Raw genomic sequence first — 22,500 nt, forward strand, 5'->3', positions numbered from 1 at the left:
TCTCAAACAATTGGAAATTTAATCATTTACCACCTCTGTGTAACAACAGCTCATTTGAATCACATTCTATTACAATCACTAGTCCCATTAAAATCCATTGTGTAGTTGTATATCATCCCCCAGGTCAGCTTGGCAGTTTCTTAGAAGAGCTTGATGTACTACTCTCATCCTTCCCAGAGGATGGTACTCCAGTGTTTCCTCTAGGATTTTTTCCAGCTGTGGTGGCAGGCCCATTTCCCCAGGGGGAGGGGGCGCCGCCCATGAGTGACATTCCCATGGGCCAAGCCCCCTTGCCCCAGGTGTTTAAACCTCCCCTAAGTATTATAATTAGGGATGGATATCGATTCAGATGTTCCAATTCGATTTCAATTCGCAAGCTCTCAATTCGATTCACTTTTGATTCTCGATTCGACTCAATGAATATAGATTTAACACAAAACCTATATTTATAAAAAAGAACAGTGACCATAGGTTTACGAGTGGTTAATTAATAAAAAGAAATTAAGAGCCAGTATATTAAACTCTTATTATTTTAGGTACACTTGGGTACATTAAAACAGAACCCAACCATATCAAATGCATAGACAGGATTTTGATGCAAGATGAAAAATCTATTATTGAAAAAGTCAAAACAGTCTCATGCCTTGATCAAACAGGATCAGGTTATTTTATGTTAAAGATAAAACAAACACAAAATCTCACTGCATTAGAATAACATGGAGGCTGCAAGCCTATGAAGTGTAGGAAAACTAATACTGGCTTTTGGATGATATATAAATAAATATGGGGGGGGGGGAAATCGATTCATAGCCTTTGAGAATCAATATTGAATTGACCATTTAAAAAAAACGATTAATCGAAAATTAGTTTTTCTAGTTATAATATGAAAGGTTCCAATTTACTGCGGCAAAGCGATTATGCGCATCCCGTGCGCCGAATGATGCACTTGAAGCAACTCGAAGTCACAGCGTGCAGCGCGTCGCATTGAAAAGTTAAAAGCACAAAGCGAAGAGATATTTGATGCTTACTGTATAACAGTTTATTGAGCCTTTTCTTTTAACAGTTTTAAATTTCAGTTACAGTGCGCATGAAGAACAATTCATAGTGCTCTCTACTCCAGTGCTGTAATCTAACAGAACTAACGCAATAATAAACTCCAGTAAGATAAAGTCATTTTATGCAAACCATAGACCTTTATCTACAAATAAAGTATAATAATGTGAACATTGATCTTGGAGAGTGTCATCGTGGTGTTACTCGTAACCGAACGCGACGCGCTGTTTGAATTGTGATTGGAGAATGACTGAGGAGAGATGAGTTTTCATTAACTTTAACTTAACGACTTAAATATAAATTTTTACCTCACATTATGCTATCGAATGACTTTAGAAGTCTTGGAATATAGTGCACGAAAACTTTATGGTGCTTTACAATGTTTTTTTATGCCTCTTAGTGGGGCTTAACAATAACACAATAGTATGCACAATTATCGGACCTCACTGAGAAGCTGCAGCCGTGGCGGGAGGATTTTTCGTGTGGCGACCCACCACGGCAGAATGAATGTAGCGGAAACACTGTACTCTTTTCTCCACTTTAACATCCTGCTTGGACAACTTTTGCCCTCTCTCCACAAGGCCAGCCCGCGCCACACCCTCTGCCCCCTGGCTATCTGACGTTCTCCGTGAACATCGTTCGAAACTCAGGGGTGCAGAGAGGAAGTGGCGCAAATCCAAAGATCCTACTGACCTTGGTCTTTATCAATCCCTCCTCTCTTCCTTCTCTACTAACATATCTACTGCTAAAACTACTTACTATCACAACAAAATTAACAATTCTTCTGACTCTCGCATGCTCTTCAAAACCTTCTCCTCTCTTCTCAACCCTCCTCCTCCTCCTCCTTCGTCAACCCTAACAGCTGACGATTTTGCAACATTCTTCATAAATAAAACATCCACCATCAGCGGACAATTTACCAATCCACAAACTAACACACACACTCTACCCTCGTTCTCCTTGCTTTCTGAGACAGAAGTCTCAAAACTCCTCCTTTCCAGTCGACCTACTACCTGTTCGCTCGACCCTATTCCCACTAACCTACTTCAAGCTATTTCTTCCTCTGTTGTACCCGCACTCACACACATCATAAACGCCTCTCTTCACACTGGCACATTTCCCACAGCATTCAGGCAGGCTCGGGTAACCCCACTGCTTAAGAATCCCACTCTAAATCCAGCACATCTAAAAAAATACAGACCGGTATCCCTCCTTCCATTTGTCGCAAAAACACTTGAACGAGTCGTTTTCAACCAGATCTCCTCCTTTCTTATGCAGAACAACCTCTTGGACAACAATCAGTCTGGCTTCAAAAGCGGACACTCAACTGAGACTGCTCTGCTCTCAGTAATTGAAGCTCTGAGACTGGCAAGAGCCGCTTCCAAATCCTCAGTTCTCATTCTGCTGGATCTGTCTGCTGCCTTTGACACAGTTAACCACCAGATCCTCCTGTCAATCCTAAAGAGGAAAGGCATCTCGGGAACTGCACTCCTGTGGTTCAAGTCTTATCTCTCGGGTAGGTCCTTTAGGGTGTCGTGGAGGGGTGAGGTGTCTAAGACCCAACATCTAGCTACTGGTGTACCTCAGGGCTCAGTGCTTGGACCACTTCTCTTCTCCATCTACATGACATCACTAGGATCTGTGATTCAGAAACATGGCTTCTCCTATCACTGCTATGCTGATGACACACAACTCTACCTCTCGTTCCAGCCGGATGATCCGACGGTAGCCGCTCGCATCTCAGCCTCCCTGACAGACATTTCTGGCTGGATGAAGGACCACCACCTTCAACTAAATCTTGTGAAGACAGAGCTACTCGTAATCCCGGCTAACCCAGCAATTCATCACAACTTCTCCATCCAGCTCGTCATCCATAACTCCATCAAGATCAGCCAGGAACCTTGGAGTTGTAATTGATAATCAATTGAACTTCACAGACCACATTGCTAGCACTGCCCGGTCATGCAGATTTGCCTTGTACAACATCCGAAGGATCAAGCCCTTCCTATCAGAGCTACACAACTGCTTGTTCAGGCACTTGTTCTATCCAGACTAGATTATTGTAATGCTCTCCTGGCCGGTCTCCCAGCTTGCACTGTCAAACCTCTGCAACTGATCCAGAATGCTGCAGCTAGAATGGTCTTCAACGAGCCGAAGAGAGCACACGTCAAATTCAAGTCATTGACGTTTGCCTACAGAACAACCACTGGTACTGCTCCCCTGTACCTAAACTCATTACTTCAAACTTATGTGCCATCCAGAAACTTGCGCTCTGCAAGCGAACGGCGTCTTGTGATGCCATCACAAAGAGGCACAAAATCTCTTTCTCGGACCTTTACCGTGACTGCTCCCTGCTGGTGGAATGGTCAGCCTAACTCAATCAGAGCTGCTGAGTCCGTAGCCATTTTTAAAAAACTGCTGAAGACCTATCTTTTACGACAGCACTTAATCCAATAACACTAACTCTTTCTCCTCTATCTTTATAAAAATAAAATAAAAACTGCGTTAGATTGAACTGCGAAGGGTCATAGCACTTACTTACTGTTGTCCTACAGTTAGTTTAATTGCTTCTATTGCTCTCATTTGTAAGTCGCTTTGGATAAAAGCGTCAGTTAAATGAATAAATGTAAATGTAAATGTAATGTTCTATCATTACTGGAGTTATTATTCATTATTTTATAACTTTTATTTAAAAAATTATAATAATTTCAAACATTTCAACAAATCTTCCAAGCAAATACAGATGTGTATTCACTGCATCTGCTATGTTTTTACACACACACACACACACACACACACACACACACACACACACACACACACACACACACACACACACCTCCTCTTGCTGGGTATGTATCCAGTCTCCTCCAGTTCTCCATGCGGAGACAGTTTTCCGGCCTGCCACCATTCCTCATCACTGCAGTCGAACACCTGCAGGATGTCCCCGAACCTGAAGCTCACAGCCTGAGACAGGAACCCACAGTCTGCCGTTTTATCGTAGTCAAACAGAGCCCTGAAGACAGACAGACGGTCAGACAGACAGGTGGTCAGACAGACAGACGGTTAGACAGACAGGCGGTCAGACAGACAGGTGGTCAGACAGACAGACAGATGGTTAGATAGATGAATGGTCAGACAGACAGATGGTTAGACAGACGGACGGTCAGACAGACAGACAGATAGACAGACAGATAGACGCTTAGAGAGACGGATGGTCAGACAGACAGATGGTTAGACAGACAGACGGTCAGACAGACAGGTGGTCAGACAGACAGACAGTTAGACAGACAAATGGTTAGATAGATGAATGGTCAGACAGACAGATGGTTAGACACACGGACGGTCAGACAGACAGACAGACAGACGGTTAGAGAGACGGATGGTCAGACAGACAGATGGTTAGAGAGATGGATGGATGGTCAGACAGACAGACAGATGGTCAGACAGACAGACAGATGGTCAGACAGACAGATGGTTAGAGAGACGGATGGTCAGATAGACAGACGGTCAAACAGACAGACGGATAGTCAGACAGACAGACGATTAGAGAGACGGATGGTTAGAGAGATGGATGGTTTGAGAGATGGATGGTCAGACAGAGAGACGGTTAGAGAGATAGACGGTTAGAGAGACGGATGGTCAGATAGACAGACAGATGGTTAGAGAGACGGATAGTCAGACAGACAGACGGTTAGAGAGACGGATGGTTAGAGAGATGAATGGTTAGAGAGATGGATGGTCAGACAGACAGACGGTTAGAGAGACAGATGGTCAGATAGACAGACGGTTAGAGAGATGAATGGTCAGACAGACAGATGGTCAGACAGACAGACAGGCGGTTAGAGATATAGACGGTCAGACAGACAGACGGTTAGAGAGACGGATGGTCAGATAGACAGACAGTTAGAGAGATGAATGGTCAGACAGACAGATGGTCAGACAGACAGACGGTCAGAGAGATAGATGGTCAGACAGACAGACGGTTAGAGAGACAGATGGTGAGATAGACAGACGGTTAGAGAGACGGATGGTTAGAGAGATGGATGGTTAGAGAGATGGATGGTCAGACAGACAGATGGTCAGACAGACAGACAGACAGTTAGACAGACAGATGGTTAGATAGATGAATGGTCAGACAGACAGACGGTTAGAGAGATAGACGGTTAGAGAGACGGATGGTCAGATAGACAGACAGATTGTTAGAGAGACGGATAGTCAGACAGACAGATGGTTAGAGAGACGGATGGTCAGACAGACAGACAGACGGTTAGAGAGACGGATGGTCAGACAGACAGACAGACAGATGGTTAGAGAGACGGATGGTTAGAGAGATGAATGGTTAAAGAGATGGATGGTCAGACAGACAGAGGGTTAGAGAGACGGATGGTCAGACAGACAGACAGACGGTTAGAGAGACGGATAGTCAGACAGACGGTTGGTTAGAGAGATGGATGGTCAGACAGACAGTCGGTTAGAGAGACGGATGGTCAGACAGACAGACGGTTAGAGAGATGAATGGTCAGACAGACAGACGGTTAGAGAGACGGATGGTCAGACAGACAGACGGTTAGAGAGATGAATGGTCAGACAGACAGACAGTTAGAGAGATGAATGGTCAGACAGACAGACGGTTAGAGAGATGGATGGTCAGACAGACAGACGGTTAGAGAGATGAATGGTCAGACAGACAGACGGTTAGAGAGATGGATGGTTAAAGAGATGGACGGTCAGACAGACAGAGGGTTAGCGAGACGGATGGTCAGACAGACAGACAGACGGTTAGAGAGACGGATAGTCAGACAGACGGTTGGTTAGAGAGATGGATGGTCAGACAGACAGACGGTCAGACAGACAGTCTTTTAGAGAGACGGATGGACAGACAGACAGTCGGTTAGAGAGACGGATGGTCAGACAGACAGACGGTTAGAGAGATGAATGGTCAGACAGACAGACGGTTAGAGAGACGGATGGTCAGACAGACAGACGGTTAGAGAGATGAATGGTCAGACAGACAGACAGATGGTCAGACAGACAGACGGTTAGAGAGATGAATGGTCAGACAGACAGATGCTCAGACAGACGGTAAGACAGACAGATGGTCAGACAGACAGATGCTCAGACAGACGGTTAGAGAGACAGAGGGTCAGACAGACAGTTAGAGAGATGGATAATCAGACGGTCAGACAGACAGTTAGAGAGATGGATGATTAGACAGACAGACGGTCAGACAGACGGATGGTTAGAGAGATAGATGGTCAGACAGACATTCGGTTAGAGAGACGGATGGTCAGACAGACAGACAGATGGTCAGACAGACAAGTTCAAGTTCAAGTTCAATCAACTTTATTGATCCCACAAGGGGCAATTAGTTAAGAGCAGCATGTATACAACAGTACACAACACGAGTCACACACGTCAATCAAAATCTCAATATGTCAATACAGACAGTTACAGTCAGACAGACAGACATAAATCAAGATACATTTACTGGAGAAGCAAAATTACCAAAGATATTAAGTCTTCTTTATAAAAAATTTATAACGAAAATTAAGTAAGTTTATGCTTAAAACAAGAACAAATATCTGCTAGTGGAGTCCGAAAAATAAGATAACTTTCCCTTTAAATTAAGATTATAAGCAAACAACTGAGCAAACAAAAAGTTAGTTTCGAGTCTGTGTGTGTTTGTGTCTTCAGTACCTGATGAAGAAGCTTCTCTTTCCACTCCGTAATGACGCCGCTGCAGACACTAAACTGCTGTTCATCAGCTGCTCACGCAGGTCATGGATCTTCGCTTCGAACCGGCTGTACTCTATACACACACACACACGTGTCAGGCTCGCTGGGCTCTGAGTCGTCAGTGCAGTTTTAGCTATGTTAGCATTAGCATGTGCTGTGCGCCTCACCCTCGGGTCTGTACTGCGTGATGATGGTGACCGTCTGTCCTGCGTTCTTCAGTGCAGCGGCCGCCTGTTCATGAGTCGCACGACGCAGATCCACACCATTCACCTGCAACACAACACCGCGTGAGTGACAGTCGCACAGCGTGTCCCAGTCGACGTGTGTGTGGATCAGACGTACACTCAGGATCTGATCTCCTTTCTTCAGCTCCCCACTCAGATCAGCTGCTCCTCCCGCTAAGATGAAGGAGATGAAGATCCCCTCGCCATCCTCACCACCCACGATGTTGAAGCCCAGGCCGGTGGAGCCCCTGAGAATGACCACGCGCCGCGGCTCCCTGATGGACATGAGCACAAGCTTACAGCACACCATATGAACCGTTGTCAACATTTGTTATGACATCTGCTTCAAACATTGCAATGCTCATGATAACTTTCGTGAACTCTACAATAAGTAAATCCACTTCACCAGCTAATTACTCTTCGATGCCATGGAAATATTCAGAGCTATACCACAAAAACAGAAGTTCAAACACAAAATTCTAAAGATGGCTGCACACTTGTTTCTCTGGTGCTTAAGAACTATAGAAGCAATAGAAAATGTCTATGATATGTGCTAATTTGCATATCTGCAAAAACATGTGTAGTTACCTGGGAATGTCCTCGTCTCCCAGGAAAAGGCCTTTAGGGATGGGCGAGTAATGGCGCGGAGACGAGGGACTGAGGGCTTGTGGGTAATCAGACATGTCCATATGAGGAGCATAGGCTGCAGAAACACACAGATGTCAGAGCGTGTGTGTGTGTGTGTGTGTGTGTGTGTGTGTGTGTGTGTGTGTGTGTGTGTGTGTGTGTGTGTGTGTGTGTGTGTGTGTGTGTGTATGTATGCACTCACAGCTGGTGATGTCAGGAGGGTTGTAGGTGTCTTGATGATGATGAAGAAGAGTTTTGGCTACTCTCAGATACACAACCTCCCCTGTGTTTTTCAGCGCAGCTACTGCGTCTTCATGCATCACGTCCTCTAGATACATGTTATTCACCTAAACACACACACAGACATACACACTTCATGACTGTAGATCATTTGAGACAACTAACCTGCATCACTGAGCATCCATGACTACCATTGGTTGCCTCTCATACAGTGTTTTTACTGGTACACTGTAGGCGAAACTGAGAGATTGGCCACACTGAACGAGGGTTCCCTATCAATCAGTCACATTCGACATTACGTCAGAACTGATTGACGCAGGGGATCTCACTTGATAGCCCAATCACCTTCGAACAAGCCAATGGACATTGGCGAGTGAGATTTGCATGGCAAGCCGTACATGTACGGTTATATAAGCTTGATCACTTCAGCGCTCAGCCAATCTGCTTGCGTGTGAGCTGACAAGACGGGGAAGCAGTTCTGTGTTGGTGAGACGGCACATTTAGCGGTGTGTGTAGCATAAGAGAGCAAACTTGCACGGTTAAGAGCAGCGATCGCACCCCTGGGCACTTCAACTAATAAAAGAGCAGTTTCCTAAAAGAGCAAGCACAGATGATGATCACGACGATCACTGCCTCGCAGTGGTGTAGTCTAGTTTTTTGTAGTGAGTATACTGTGACCCTGAAGCACAGGTTTTATCAGCTGACAATAAAAAAAATAAAAATAAAACATTATAGGCACAAATACAAATTTACTTTTAGAAAAGGGTGCTTTTGAAAGAAAATTGTGTTATTGTTTTGGCAAGTTTACTGTTTAAATTAAAACATGTATGAAAACTTGTGTGATATTCCTTTTTAAAATAAGTTTTAATAGATTTCATCATTATTATTATTTTACAGTACATTTTACTGTGCAATTTCTTTCATAATTTCTTTGAGTTTATACCGAACTTTTTTTTTGACAGGTTGTCGTAAAGACATTACAGTTTCTGTGTGTGTATGATACGAATGAATGGCGATAGTTTTATCAAATGAAATGGTGAAATTCTCATGAAGTGACTCTCATAGCAGCTCTGTGATGAAGTTCACATGTGTAGCCTACATCATGTCCTCATAGCTACTGTGAAGTCATGTCCTCGCTTGCTTCAGTGTGTGTGTGTAGTAGAGCACACATTGAGCGCTCATTCCCAGAGACGCGTTGAACAACTGCAGTCTCTTTGAGTTTTTAATATTCACGCGATTTGATCTGTGTCCATTGCAAACACAGACGCGGTGAATTTATGAATGAAAGTGTGAAAGTTCTGTCACAAAACGAAGTTGTTACGTATCCTCACGCTTTTTTTAGTGGGTATACGGAAATACTTGGCATTTCCTAGTGGGTATACGGCGTATACCTGCGTATCACGTAGACTACACCACTGCTGCCTCACGTGTCTGGGCCGTAAGTTCGCTGAGCCAGCCTTCGCCGATGACTCATGTTCCCAATGCGAGAACATGACCATCGCGATGTGGAGATTAAGACTCCAATACCTTCAAAAAGTCAAGTCACCTTCATCCACAACATAGATTGTTTCAAAGCAGCTTTATAGTGATAATAGGAGATTACAGTAACAGAGGAGTAACAGAGAGTGTTTTGGCTTTACAGCAGCTCTAGAATAAAGTTATTGTCCAGATAAAGTTAGATTTGATCAATTCACTTCTGTTGTAAAGATCATTAGTTATTAACTTAGGGGCCGCCAACACGACACCGTTCTAACAGAAAACCCTTAATGCGCTCCGGCCGCTCACTCGCACAATAACAGTGCCTGGTGGCATCAATTTGCTGGCAGTACTCCTGGCCCTGTGCCCTGGGCAAGCATGCACTGGTCTGGACGGACAACACAGTAACGGTGGCGGGGTGGTCTACATTCATGTCGCTTGTCTCAACTCACCCACCATCTCCTCCTCTAGAGTCAGCAGATACTCAGCTCGCTCCATCCCATTTACATACTACGGGTGAGCACCATCGAGTAGCGGATGCACACTCACAACAGCTCACGCTCCCGGGAGAACGCAGATTCACCCCCAGGTGGTCCAGTGATGTGGAGACATTCCAGACCTCTGGAACCTCCACGTTTTTGTCGGGACTCAGCACTCAAGCCAGAGCCCTAGAACCACAGTGCTGTTGCGGCACAGCATGATGCAGGAGCCGGTAGGTCTTTGGGAAAGCATGACCTGATCATCAGGTTCCTGAGAGGTGCGAGGAGACTGAATCCTCCTCATCCCCTCTTGGGACTTCTTTGTGGTAGTCCTACAGAGAGCGCCCTTCGAGCCCCTGCAGTCAGTTGAGCTTAAGATCCCGTCTCTCAAGACAACGCTCCTGACTGTGCACACGTGTATCAAGAAGGAGAGGTACCTGCATTTCTGGTCAGAGAAACGTGCCTGAAATTTGGACCGCTGACTCTCGCGTTATCCTGAGACCCTGGGCCCAAAGTTCCCACCACTCCTTTCCGGCACCAGCACTGCCCTTGGAGGAGGCAGACCCAGCATTCGAGTCGCTGTGTCCTGTGCATCTGCGTGGACCGCATACAGAGCTTCAGGAGCTCTTCGTCTGCTTTGGAGGTCAGCAGAAGGGAAGGGCTGTCCTCAAGCAGAGGTTGGCCCACTGGATAGTGGATGCCATCATCTTGGCGTACCAGTCCCAAGACCAGCCATGCCCCATTGGGCTGAGTGTTGTCCCCTCTGGGGTGTTGCCTCTCTAGCAGAAATCTGCAGAGCTGTGGGCTGGGCAACGCCTGACACCTTTACATTTACTGGAGAAGCTAAATGACTTTAAAATTTTAAACAAAATGTATCATAATGAAGTGAGTTGTGCTTAAAATAAGAAGAAAAATCTGCCAGTGGGGTCAGAAAAATAAACTTCCCTCTAGATTAAGATTGCTTTTCTGACCCCATTGGCAGAACGCATTTTGGTTTGACATTTATTGTTTGATGTTTTTCAAAGAGCTACATTAAAAGTTTGTATGTTGTTGACATGCCCAAACTCACAGCGAGAATCTTGTCCCCGATCTGCAGCCGTCCATCTTTATGTGCGGCTCCGCCTTCGATGATCTTGGTGACGTAGATGGTGTTGTCGCCCGGGACGTGCTGGTTCCCGACGCCGCCTGCGATGCTGAAGCCCAGACCTGCGGCACAGGAGCCAATCAGATCAGCTGAAAACATCAGCTTCGCACACCTCATGCCCCTCACGCACCTTTAGGACCTTTGATGAGTTTCAGCTCTGTGATTTTCTCCGTGGACAGTTTGTGACGCAGCACGTAGAGTCGGACGATCGGCCCCGCCTCCTTCAGCGCCTCCACCGCAAAACTGTGCGTGACTTCGCGCACATCCACGTCATTCACGAAGAGAATGCTGTCGTTCACCCTGAAAGACACAGAGAATCTCACCTGTCCTGCCAATGCAGCTCCACACCAAAGTGCCATTACAGCGAGAAAAGATTGGTGAAGGATTTACAGCTGTCTCCGTGTGTGTGTGTGAGTGTGTGCTTGTGAGTGTGAGTATGAGTGTGTGAGTGTGTGAGAGAGTGTGAGTGTGTGTGTGAGAGTGTGTGAGTGTGTGTGTGTGTGTGTGTGTGTGAGTGTGTGAGTGTGAGTGAGTGTGTGTGTGTGTGTGAGTGTGAGTGAGTGTGTGTGTGTGTGAGTGTGAGTGAGTGTGTGTGTGTGTGTGTGTGTGTGTGTGTGTGTGTGTGTGAGTGAGTGAGTGAGTGTGAGAGTGAGTGAGTCTGTGAGTGAGTGTGAGTGAGTGTGAGTGAGTGTGAGTGTGAGTGTGAGTGTGTGTGTGTGTGTGTGTGTGTGAGAGTGAGTGTGTGTGTGTGTGTGTGTGTGTGTGTGTGTGTGTGTGTGTGTGTGTGTGTGTGTGTGAGTGAGTGTGAGTGTGTGTGTGTGTGTGTGTGTGTGTGTGTGTGTGTGTGAGTGAGTGAGTGTGAGAGTGAGTGAGTCTGTGAGTGAGTGTGAGTGAGTGTGAGTGTGAGTGTGTGTGTGTGTGTGTGTGTGTGTGTGAGTGAGTGTGAGTGTGTGTGTGTGTGTGTGTGTGTGTGAGTGAGTGAGTGTGAGAGTGAGTGAGTCTGTGAGTGAGTGTGAGTGAGTGTGAGTGTGAGTGTGAGTGTGTGTGTGTGTGTGTGTTTGAGTGAGTGAGTGTGTGTGTAAGTGTGAGAGTTTTACCTCAGCCGGCAGTCCTGTGCTGCGGCTCCTCCTGGTATGATCTTAGTGATGAAGATACTGGGATCGTCTCCTATGTGAGGGTTATCAGTCCCACCGGCTATACTGAAGCCCAGACCAGAGTTGCCCTAAACACACACACACTGATGTTCATGCAGAAGTGCTCTGATATGATCAAAGAGTTAAAAGCAAGAGAAGTCTCAAACCCTCTCCAGTGTGATTTCCTCATATTCAACGTCTCCGTCCATCCCGTTCATCTGAGACAGAGAGAGACATTCAACCATCAGTATGTTTATTCACTGAGCTTCTAAAGCCTGTTCTGCTGTTATAATCAACACGCTGACACATGATCTGTGATTGACTCAAACTAGTCTCAGAACAGTTTCAGTGACGCTCACAGAAACCATGAGTCCTTCATCACAAATGATAAACTGAATGTCCACTGGAACTGATGAGACGTGTGGAAAAACTGGAGGGGGCGGGGCTTGATCTTATCCATGAGGATTGATTGGATGGATGGTGAAAGTGTCTCTATATGAAACATAAGAATGGCTGATGACATCAGATGCCAAGAGAGGAAGCAACTTATTAATTTGTGACCAAAGAATATGAAGATAAATTATGTATCTTTTTAAGTTATCAGAACAAGTGACAAATTACTCTATTGTCTTCTGTAGAGCTGCTTTACAGGAACAATCTATACTGTATAAAGCGCTATAGAAATAAAGCTGACTTGAGCTTTCCAGGAATCAGCCTCTCACTCTCTCTCTCACACACACACACACACACACACACACACACACACACCATAAACCATGTTAAAAACTCACAACCACTCTCCAAAACAACCTGAGAGACGAGCAGGGTAATTAACATCCTGCTTTTTTCAGTAACAAACTTTAATTAAAGCCATTTGATGAGTTCTGCTGTTACAGCGCTAGAGGGACTGCAGCAACACAGAGAGACAGACAGACAGGACAGAGACGGACAGAGAGACAGACAGACAGGACAGAGACGGACAGAGAGACAGACAGGACAGAGAGACAGACAGGACAGAGACGGACAGAGAGACAGACAGACAGGACAGAGACGGACAGAGAGACAGACAGGACAGAGACGGACAGAGAGGCAGACAGGACAGAGACGGACAGACAGGACAGAGAGACAGACAGGACAGAGACGGACAGAGAGACAAACAGGACAGAGACGGACAGAGAGACAGACAGGACAGAGATGGACAGAGAGACAGACAGACAGGACAGAGACGGACAGAGAGACAGACAGACAGGACAGAGACGGACAGACAGGACAGAGAGACAGACAGGACAGAGAGACAGACAGGAAAGAGAGACAGACAGGACAGAGAGACAGACAGGACAGAGAGACAGACAGGACAGAGAGACAGACAGGAAAGAGACAGACAGGACATAGAGACAGACATGACAGAGAGACAGAAAGACAGGACAGCGACAGACAGGAAAGAGACAGACAGGACATAGAGACAGACATGACAGAGAGACAGACAAGATAGAGAGACAGACAGGACAGAGAGACAGAGAGGATAAAATAAGTGTGAACACAGAAGAACACAGAAGACAACACACTTCATCACAGAACAGCTCCTACTACAGACTACACAAACACAGACAGCGAGCCTGCCACACACACACAGACACCTGCAGAAACACAACCCTCCCCTGCCCACCCTCCAGAACCTGATCCAGATGTTCTCCTCCTCATGGACTCCAATGGAAAGTTCTTGGACCCACAGAAACTCTTCCCACATCAGAAAGTCTCTGCAAAACGATGCAGCACAACTGGCCACGCCCACCAGATCATTAGAGATTTCACAGGACACCCCTCATGTGTCATAATCCACACTGGGACCAATGACCTTCACTCGCTGCGCAACAATACTGCTGATGCTGTTCGAAAAATGGCAGAATTCACCAGCAAAAAGTTCCCAGAATCCCGGATTGTTATCTCCACACTTCTCCCACGACATGACACACCACCACACATCATCCACAACATCAACACTGAAATTTCCCGCAGATGTTCTGCACTGCCAAACGTGCACCTGGTCCACCACCACCACATCGGCCCCCAACACCTGTACGACGGACTCCACCTGCACAGAGATGCAGTGCGCATTTTTGCAAGGACCCTTAAAGACGCAGCCCTGGGTCGCACCCCACCGCCATCGAGACATCTACTACCGACTCCAGAACACTACCGGCCCATTCACCCCTACCTGCCCAGACACACCCCCCCGACCCCGGCGAGGAATCACCCCTACATGCCCAGACACACCCCCCCGACCCCGGCGAGGAATCACCCCTACATGCCCAGACACACCCCCCCGACCCCGGCGAGGAGAGACAACGGCTGGACAAGCTTCTCACATCATCCACAACCAGCTATGGCTCACTACACACCTGTAAACCCACAGTCACCAACTCCACGTCCACCTGCTGGCCATCAAGCCCTCGTTAGCAAGAAGAAACCCAAACCCCCCCCACACCCAGATAAATCCCTCCAACCGAGAGCACAGACCTACGCTGAAGCTGTAGCCCGGCCTCCCGCTCCACCCACGGCCTCCACACCTGCCAGCGAACTGAGCCAGATCAGGGAGATGCTGCACACACTGTGCAACCAGCTCCTGAACAGATAAGAACACACACAGTGCTCTACTGATGAAAAAAAAAAGAAAAAGAAAAAAAGAAAAAGTGCACTAATGTAAATTGTTTGCCATGTACGGTTTCACATGTACACTAACTTCACGTTATTTTCTCTCTGTCTCACCAAATAGGTTTATCTTTTAGAATTCAAATGCGTTAATTTCAAATAAGTTGCTGGAATATTCAGGGTCTTAATTCTTTAACATTTGGTTCTAAAAGTACAGACCCAGAATTTCTAAAACATATCGAAGATGTTGATATAATAATCCTCACTGAAACCTGGTGTCGAAATGATGCGCTTACCTACTGTCCCTCAGGCTATTATGAAGTAATTGTGCCCTCAGTTAAAATAAGTACAGTCCATCGTGGACGAGACTCGGGAGGAATTCTGGTGTGGTACAGGGAGGATCTGGCCAAACACATTTCTATTATTACAGTTGGAAAATTTCATTGCTGGTTAAAACTAAACCAAATTGGTATTTCAACTACAGACACATATCTCTGTGCCATCTACATTCCCCCAGCGGACTCCCCTTATCATGAAGAGGAATATCTCAACAACATCCACACAGAAATCAGCCGTTTCCAGGCCCAGGGAAACGTGCTGCTGTGTGGAGACTTTAATGCAAGAACTGGATCTGAACCTGATGAAATAGATCCAACGGGCAATGAATATGTGTTTGGTCAAAACCCCCAGAGTCTCACAAGAAAACTTCCACCGAGAAACAACCTTGACCAAACGGTAAATAAAAGCGGTAGAGAGCTGGTGCAGCTCTGCCGAGCCTCAGGCCTGTACATACTGAACGGCAGGACCAGGGGGGACTCTTTAGGGAGGTTCACGTGTTGTTCAGGTCTTGGAGCTAGTGTAGTTGACTATGCCATCACTGACATGGACCCATCCTCCTTCAATGCATTCACTGTCAAACAGCAAACTCCGCTTTCTGACCATAACCAAACTAACATCTATATCAAAACACAACACACACCAGAACAAAACAGACTGGAAACCTGCCACATGCACCAGGTCCAGCAGAGATACAGATGGGCTGCAGACAGCGCAGACAAGTTTGTCCAAGCCCTTGGTTCTGAAGAACTAAAAAATCTAATAAATACATTTATTAATAAGAAATTTGAAACAACTAAAGATGGTGTTAATTCAGCTACAAATGAAATCAATTACATATTTAAAAAAGCAGCACATAAAAGTGAATTGAAAAAGAAAGGCAAAAAATACACTAAAAATACTCCAAAAGATGAAAAATGGTTTGACTCAGACTGCAAAACATTAAGAAAACAACTTAGAAAATTATCAAATCTGAAACATAAAGAACCATACAACACTGACATAAGAATTGAATACTTTTCAAAACTAAAAATATATAAAGACACAATTAGAGTGAAAAAGCAACACCATCTGACCAAAAGTATACAAGAACTAGAACATTCAATAAATCAGAATCAGTTCTGGGATATGTGGAATAATCTGAGCACAACAAAACCACAAGACCTGCCAATACAGGATGGAGAAATTTGGACAAATCATTTTGAAAACTTATATAAAGAAATCCCATCAAAACAACTCAATAACAATTATAATCTGATCAAACAAAATCTACAAACTTATGAAGAGACAATTAAAAATAATCAAAATCCACTTGACTTCCCAATTACGCATGAAGAATTAACAAACAAACTCAAAAGCCAAAAAAGTAAGAAATCTTGTGGTCCCGACAGCATTCTAGGAGAGATGCTGAAACACAGCACACCTGAGCTGCAGGCGGCCGTGCTCAAACTATTCAACATTGTACTTAGTTCAGGCTGTTTTCCTGACATCTGGAGCCAAGGACTTATTACCCCAATTCATAAGAGTGGAAATAAATTGGACCCTAATAATTTCAGAGGCATTTGTGTGAGCAGTAATCTGGGGAAGTTATTTAGCAGTATTTTAAACAACAGAATTGTAAGCTTCCTTAACGAACACGATGTCCTGAGCTCGAGTCAGATTGGCTTCGTTCCAAACCACAGAACTACTGACCACATTTACACCCTACACACCCTAATCGATAAACACGTAAAACAGACCAAAAACGGAAAAATATTTGCATGCTTTGTCGATTTCAAAAAAGCATTTGATTCTATTTGGCACAACGGATTATATTACAAACTTTTACAAAGTGGTGTAGGGGGTAAAGTTTATGACATTGTAAAATCAATGTATTCGAACAACAAATGTGCAATACGAATTGGCAACAAACATACAGAATTCTTCCCCCAGAAACGAGGAGTGCGGCAGGGCTGTAGCCTGAGTCCAACGCTGTTCAACATCTACATTAATGAACTAGCGGTGCAGTTGGAACAGTCTACGGGCCCTGGACTCACTCTACAGGACAGAAGCATTAAGCTGTTACTGTACGCAGACGACCTGGTGCTGCTGTCACCCACCGCACAGGGACTACAGCAGCACCTGGACCTGCTGGAGAACTACTGCCAGAACTGGGCCCTGGCAGTCAACCTCACAAAGACCAACATTATGGTCTTCCAGAAGAAGCCCAGATGTCAGGAACACAGATACCAGTTCAGTCTAGGCAGCACCGGCCTAGAGCACACGATGCAGTACACTTACCTCGGCCTGGTCATCACTGCATCGGGGAGCTTCAGTGTGGCAGTGAATGCGCTCAGAGATAAAGCTCGAAGAGCTCTATATGCAATTAAGAAAAAATTCCAAAACATTGAATTACCGATCCCAATCTGGTGTAAAATCTTTGATAGTGTTATTCAGCCCATTGCGCTGTATGGAAGTGAGGTTTGGGGTCCACTCAGTGATCAGAGCTACACTAGATGGGACAGACATCCAACAGAAGCCCTACACACAGAATTCTGCAAAATGATACTAAAATTACAAAGGAAAACACCCAATAACGCATGCAGGGCAGAATTAGGCCGATTCCCATTGATTATTAATATGCAAAAAAGATCCCTCAAATTCTGGATGCATCTAAAATCAAGTCCCACAGAATCGCTACATTTTAAAGCACTACAAATCCAAGAACTGAACCCCGAAAAGAGTTCCCTCAGTCAGCTGGTTCTGAGACTCACTAACCCGACTAACTCTACTAACACTGACCAGTCTCAGACCAGCACTGCTTCTCTCACACTCATCAGAATAAAACAAATTATCAAACAATCTAAACACACATATCTGGAACATTGGGATCAGGAAACCAAAACACAAAGTAAATTACAATTCTATCGAACTCTGAAATCAAATTATGAATTGGAAGAATATCTCCTGAGTGTGAGAGACACAAAGCAGAGACGGATCCTGAGCAAGTACAGGCTGAGTGAACACAGTCTCGCCATCGAGACCGGCAGACACAGAAAGAGCTGGTTACCCCGAGAGCAGAGAGTGTGTGTTCAGTGTAGGACAGGAGAGATCGAGACTGAGACACACTTCCTCCTCCACTGTCACAAATACAGTTCAGTCAGAGATCTCTACTTCAGCAAACTCACTAACACAATACAGAACTTTACAGCCATGACTAAAGTAGAACAGGTCAAGATCATATAAGGAGAGGGACACACCGCAGCACTGGCTGCCAGATACGTGTGTGTGTGCCACAGCCTGAGAGACAGCAGGTGAACGTGTGTGTGTGTTTGTGTCTGACCTCAGTGTGTTTCCCTACTGTCCACCACAGTGACCCTCAGTAATGTCTGTGTGTGTGTGTGTGTGTGTGTGTGTGTGTGTGTGTGTGTGTGTGTGTGTGTGTGTGTGTGTGTGTGTGTGTGTCTGACCTCAGTGTGTTTCCCTACTGTCCACCACAGTGACCCTCAGTAATGTCTGTATGTGTGTGCATATGTTAAAACACTGTGATATGAAATGTTCACACTATGTAATTGGTCACACTATTCATTTGTACAATTAATTTAATTTGTACATTTAAATTTAAGTTATGTTATAATATGTTATTATTTTGATGTGTTTATAATTATTATATGTATTCCAAGCTTTGGCAATATTGTATTGTGTACAGTCATGCCAATAAAGCAATTTTGAATTGAATTGAATTGAATTGGATAGAGAGACAGACAGGACAGAGAGACAGACAGGACAGAGAGACAGACAGGATAGAGAGACAGGACAGAGAGACAGACAGGATAGAGAGACAGACAGGAAAGAGACAGACAGGACATAGAGACAGACAGGACATAGAGACAGACATGACAGAGAGACAGAAAGACAGGACAGAGAGACAGACAGGACAGAGAGACAGACAGGATAGAGAGACAGGACAGAGAGACAGACAGGATAGAGAGACAGACAGGAAAGAGACAGACAGGACATAGAGACAGACAGGACATAGAGACAGACAGGACATAGAGACAGACATGACAGAGAGACAGACAAGATAGAGAGACAGACAGGACAGAGAGACAGACAGGATAGAGAGACAGACAGGACAGAGAGACAGACAGGACAGAGAGACAGACAGGATAGAGAGACAGACAGGAAAGAGACAGACAGGACATAGAGACAGACATGACAGAGAGACAGAAAGACAGGACAGCGACAGACAGGAAAGAGACAGACAGGACATAGAGACAGACATGACAGAGAGACAGACAAGATAGAGAGACAGACATGACAGAGAGACAGACAGGACAGAGAGACAGACAGGACAGAGAGACAGACAGGATAGAGAGACAGACGGACTGGACAGACATGACAGAGAGACAGACATGACAGAGAGACAGACATGACAGAGACAAACATGACATAGAGACAGACAGGACAGAGAGACAGACATGACAGAGAGACAGACAGGATAGAGAGACAGACAGGATAGAGAGACAGACAGGATAGAGAGACAGACAAGACAGAGAGACAGACAAACAAACAGGACAGACAAACAGACAGGACAGAGAGACAGACAGGACAGAGAGACAGACATGACAGAGAGACAGACATGACAGAGAGACAGACATGAAATAAAGACAGACATGACAGAGAGACAGACAGGACAGAGAGACAGACATGACAGAGAGACAGACATGACAGAGAGACAGACAGGATAGAGAGACAGACAGGATAGAGAGACAGACAAGACAGAGAGACAGACAAACAGACAGGACAGACAAACAGACAGAACAGAGAGACAGACAGGACAGAGAGACTGTCATTATGAGTGTGTATATGTTAAAACACTGTGGTTAGGACAAGATAGAGAGACAGACAGGACAGAGAGACAGACAGGATAGAGAGACAGACAGGGTAGAGAGACAGATAGGATAGAGAGACAGACAGGATAGAGAGACAGACAGGACAGAGAGACAGACAGGACAGAGAGACAGACAAGACAGAGAGACAGACAAGACAGATAAGACAGATAAACAGATAGGATAGAGAGACAGACAGGATAGAGAGACAGACAGGACAGAGAGACAGACAAGACAGAGAGACATATGGACATGACAGATAGACAGATAGGACAGACAGAGAGACAGGACAGATGGACAGGACAGGGAGACAGACAGACAGACAGACAGACAGACAGATAGGACAGACAGGACAGATGGACAGACAGGACAGATAGGACAGACAGAGAGACAGACAGGACAGAGAGACAGACAGAGAGACAGACAGGACAGATGGACAGACAGAGAGAGAGAAAGGAAAGACAGACAGACAGGACAGAGAGATAGACAGATGGACAGACAGGACAGATGGACAGAGAGGACAGAGAGGACAGACAGGACAGACAGACAGATAAGACAGACAGAGAGACAGACAGGACAGATAGGACATACAGGACAGATGGACAGACAGGACTAATGGACAGATAGGACAGATAGGACAGATAGGACAGACAGGACAGACAGGACAGACAGACATGACAGACAGGACAGAGAGATAGACAGACAGACAGGACAGAGAGATAGACAGATGGACAGACAGGACAGACAGGGAGACAGACAGACAGACAGGACAGATGGACGGACAGACAGACAGGACAGACAGGACAGACAGGACAGACAGGGAGACAGACAGACAGAACAGATGGACAGACAGACAGGACAGAGAGATAGACAGACGGACAGACAGAGAGACAGACAGGACAGATAGGACAGACAGGACAGATGGACAGACAGGACAGATAGGACAGATAGGACAGACAGAGAGACAGACAGGACAGAGAGACAGACAGAGAGACAGACAGGACAGATGGACAGACAGGACAGACAGACAGATAGGACAGACAGAGAGACAGACAGGACAGATAGGACATACAGGACAGATGGACAGACAGGACAGATGGACAGATGGACAGATAGGACAGATAGGACAGACAGGACAGACAGGACAGAGAGATAGACAGACAGACAGGACAGAGAGATAGACAGATGGACAGACAGGACAGACAGAGAGACAGACAGGACAGATGGACAGAGAGGACAGATAAACCGACAGGACAGAGAGATAGACAGACGGACAGACAGGACAGACAGAGAGACGGACAGACAGACAGACAGACAGGACAGAGAGATAGACAGACGGACAGACAGGACAGACAGAGAGACAGACAGGACAGATGGACAGACAGGACAGACAGAGAGACCGACGGTTGGACAGTACAGAGAGATAGACAGACGGACAGACAGAGAGACAGACAGGACAGACAGACAGACAGACAGACAGACAGACAGACAGGCCAGAGAGATAGACAGAAGGACAGACAGAGAGACAGACAGGACAGACAGACAGGACAGAGAGATAGACAGATGGACAGACAGAGAGACAGACAGGACAGATGGACAGACAGAGAGACAGACGGACGGACAGTACAGAGAGATAGACAGACGGACAGACAGGACAGACAGGACAGACAGAGAGACAGACAGGACAGACAGACAGACAGACAGACAGGACAGAGAGATAGACAGACGGACAGACAGGACAGACAGAGAGACAGACAGGACAGACAGAGAGACAGACAGGACAGATGGACAGACAGGAAAGACAGACGGACAGACAGACAGACAGACAGGACAGAGAGATAGACAGACGGACAGACAGGACAGACAGAGAGACAGACAGGACAGACAGAGAGATAGACAGACGGACAGACAGAGAGACAGACAGGACAGATGGACAGACAGGACAGACAGGACAGACAGAGAGACAGACAGGACAGACAGAGAGACAGACAGGACAGACAGAGAGATAGACAGACGGACAGACAGAGAGACAGACAGGACAGATAGACAGACGGACAGACAGAGAGACAGACAGGACAGATAGACAGATGGACAGACAGGACTGACAGAGAGACAGACAGGACAGACAGAGAGATAGACAGACGGACAGACAGAGAGACAGACAGGACAGACGGACAGACAGGACAGACAGAGAGACAGACAGGACAGACAGAGAGATAGACAGACGGACAGACAGAGAGACAGACAGGACAGATGGACAGACAGGACAGACAGAGAGACAGACAGGACAGACAGAGAGACAGACAGGACAGACAGAGAGATAGACAGACGGACAGACAGAGAGACAGACAGGACAGATAGACAGACGGACAGACAGGACAGACAGAGAGACAGACAGGACAGACAGAGAGACAGACAGGACAGACAGAGAGATAGACAGACGGACAGACAGAGAGACAGACAGGACAGATGGACAGACAGGACTGACAGAGAGACAGACGGACGGACAGTACAGAGAGACAGACAGGA

The 22,500-nt window shown here is 45.9% G+C and overlaps 1 protein-coding gene across 1 annotated transcript in view; it reads right to left on the reverse strand.

Moving 5' to 3' along the window:
* dlg4b (discs, large homolog 4b) overlaps positions 1-22,500 on the reverse strand; it is a 54,582-nt gene that overhangs the window by 4,880 nt on the left and 27,202 nt on the right. The window contains 10 exon segments of the mRNA XM_079589439.1: positions 3,893-4,069; positions 6,754-6,865; positions 6,960-7,062; positions 7,135-7,291; positions 7,605-7,719; positions 7,846-7,990; positions 10,908-11,044; positions 11,113-11,282; positions 12,080-12,204; positions 12,283-12,333. Coding sequence (XP_079445565.1) covers positions 3,893-4,069; positions 6,754-6,865; positions 6,960-7,062; positions 7,135-7,291; positions 7,605-7,719; positions 7,846-7,990; positions 10,908-11,044; positions 11,113-11,282; positions 12,080-12,204; positions 12,283-12,333 — 1,292 coding nt within the window.

The sequence above is a fragment of the Phoxinus phoxinus genome, assembly GCF_949152265.1.
Source record: "Phoxinus phoxinus genome assembly, chromosome: 18".
Lineage (NCBI taxonomy): Eukaryota > Metazoa > Chordata > Actinopteri > Cypriniformes > Leuciscidae > Phoxinus > Phoxinus phoxinus.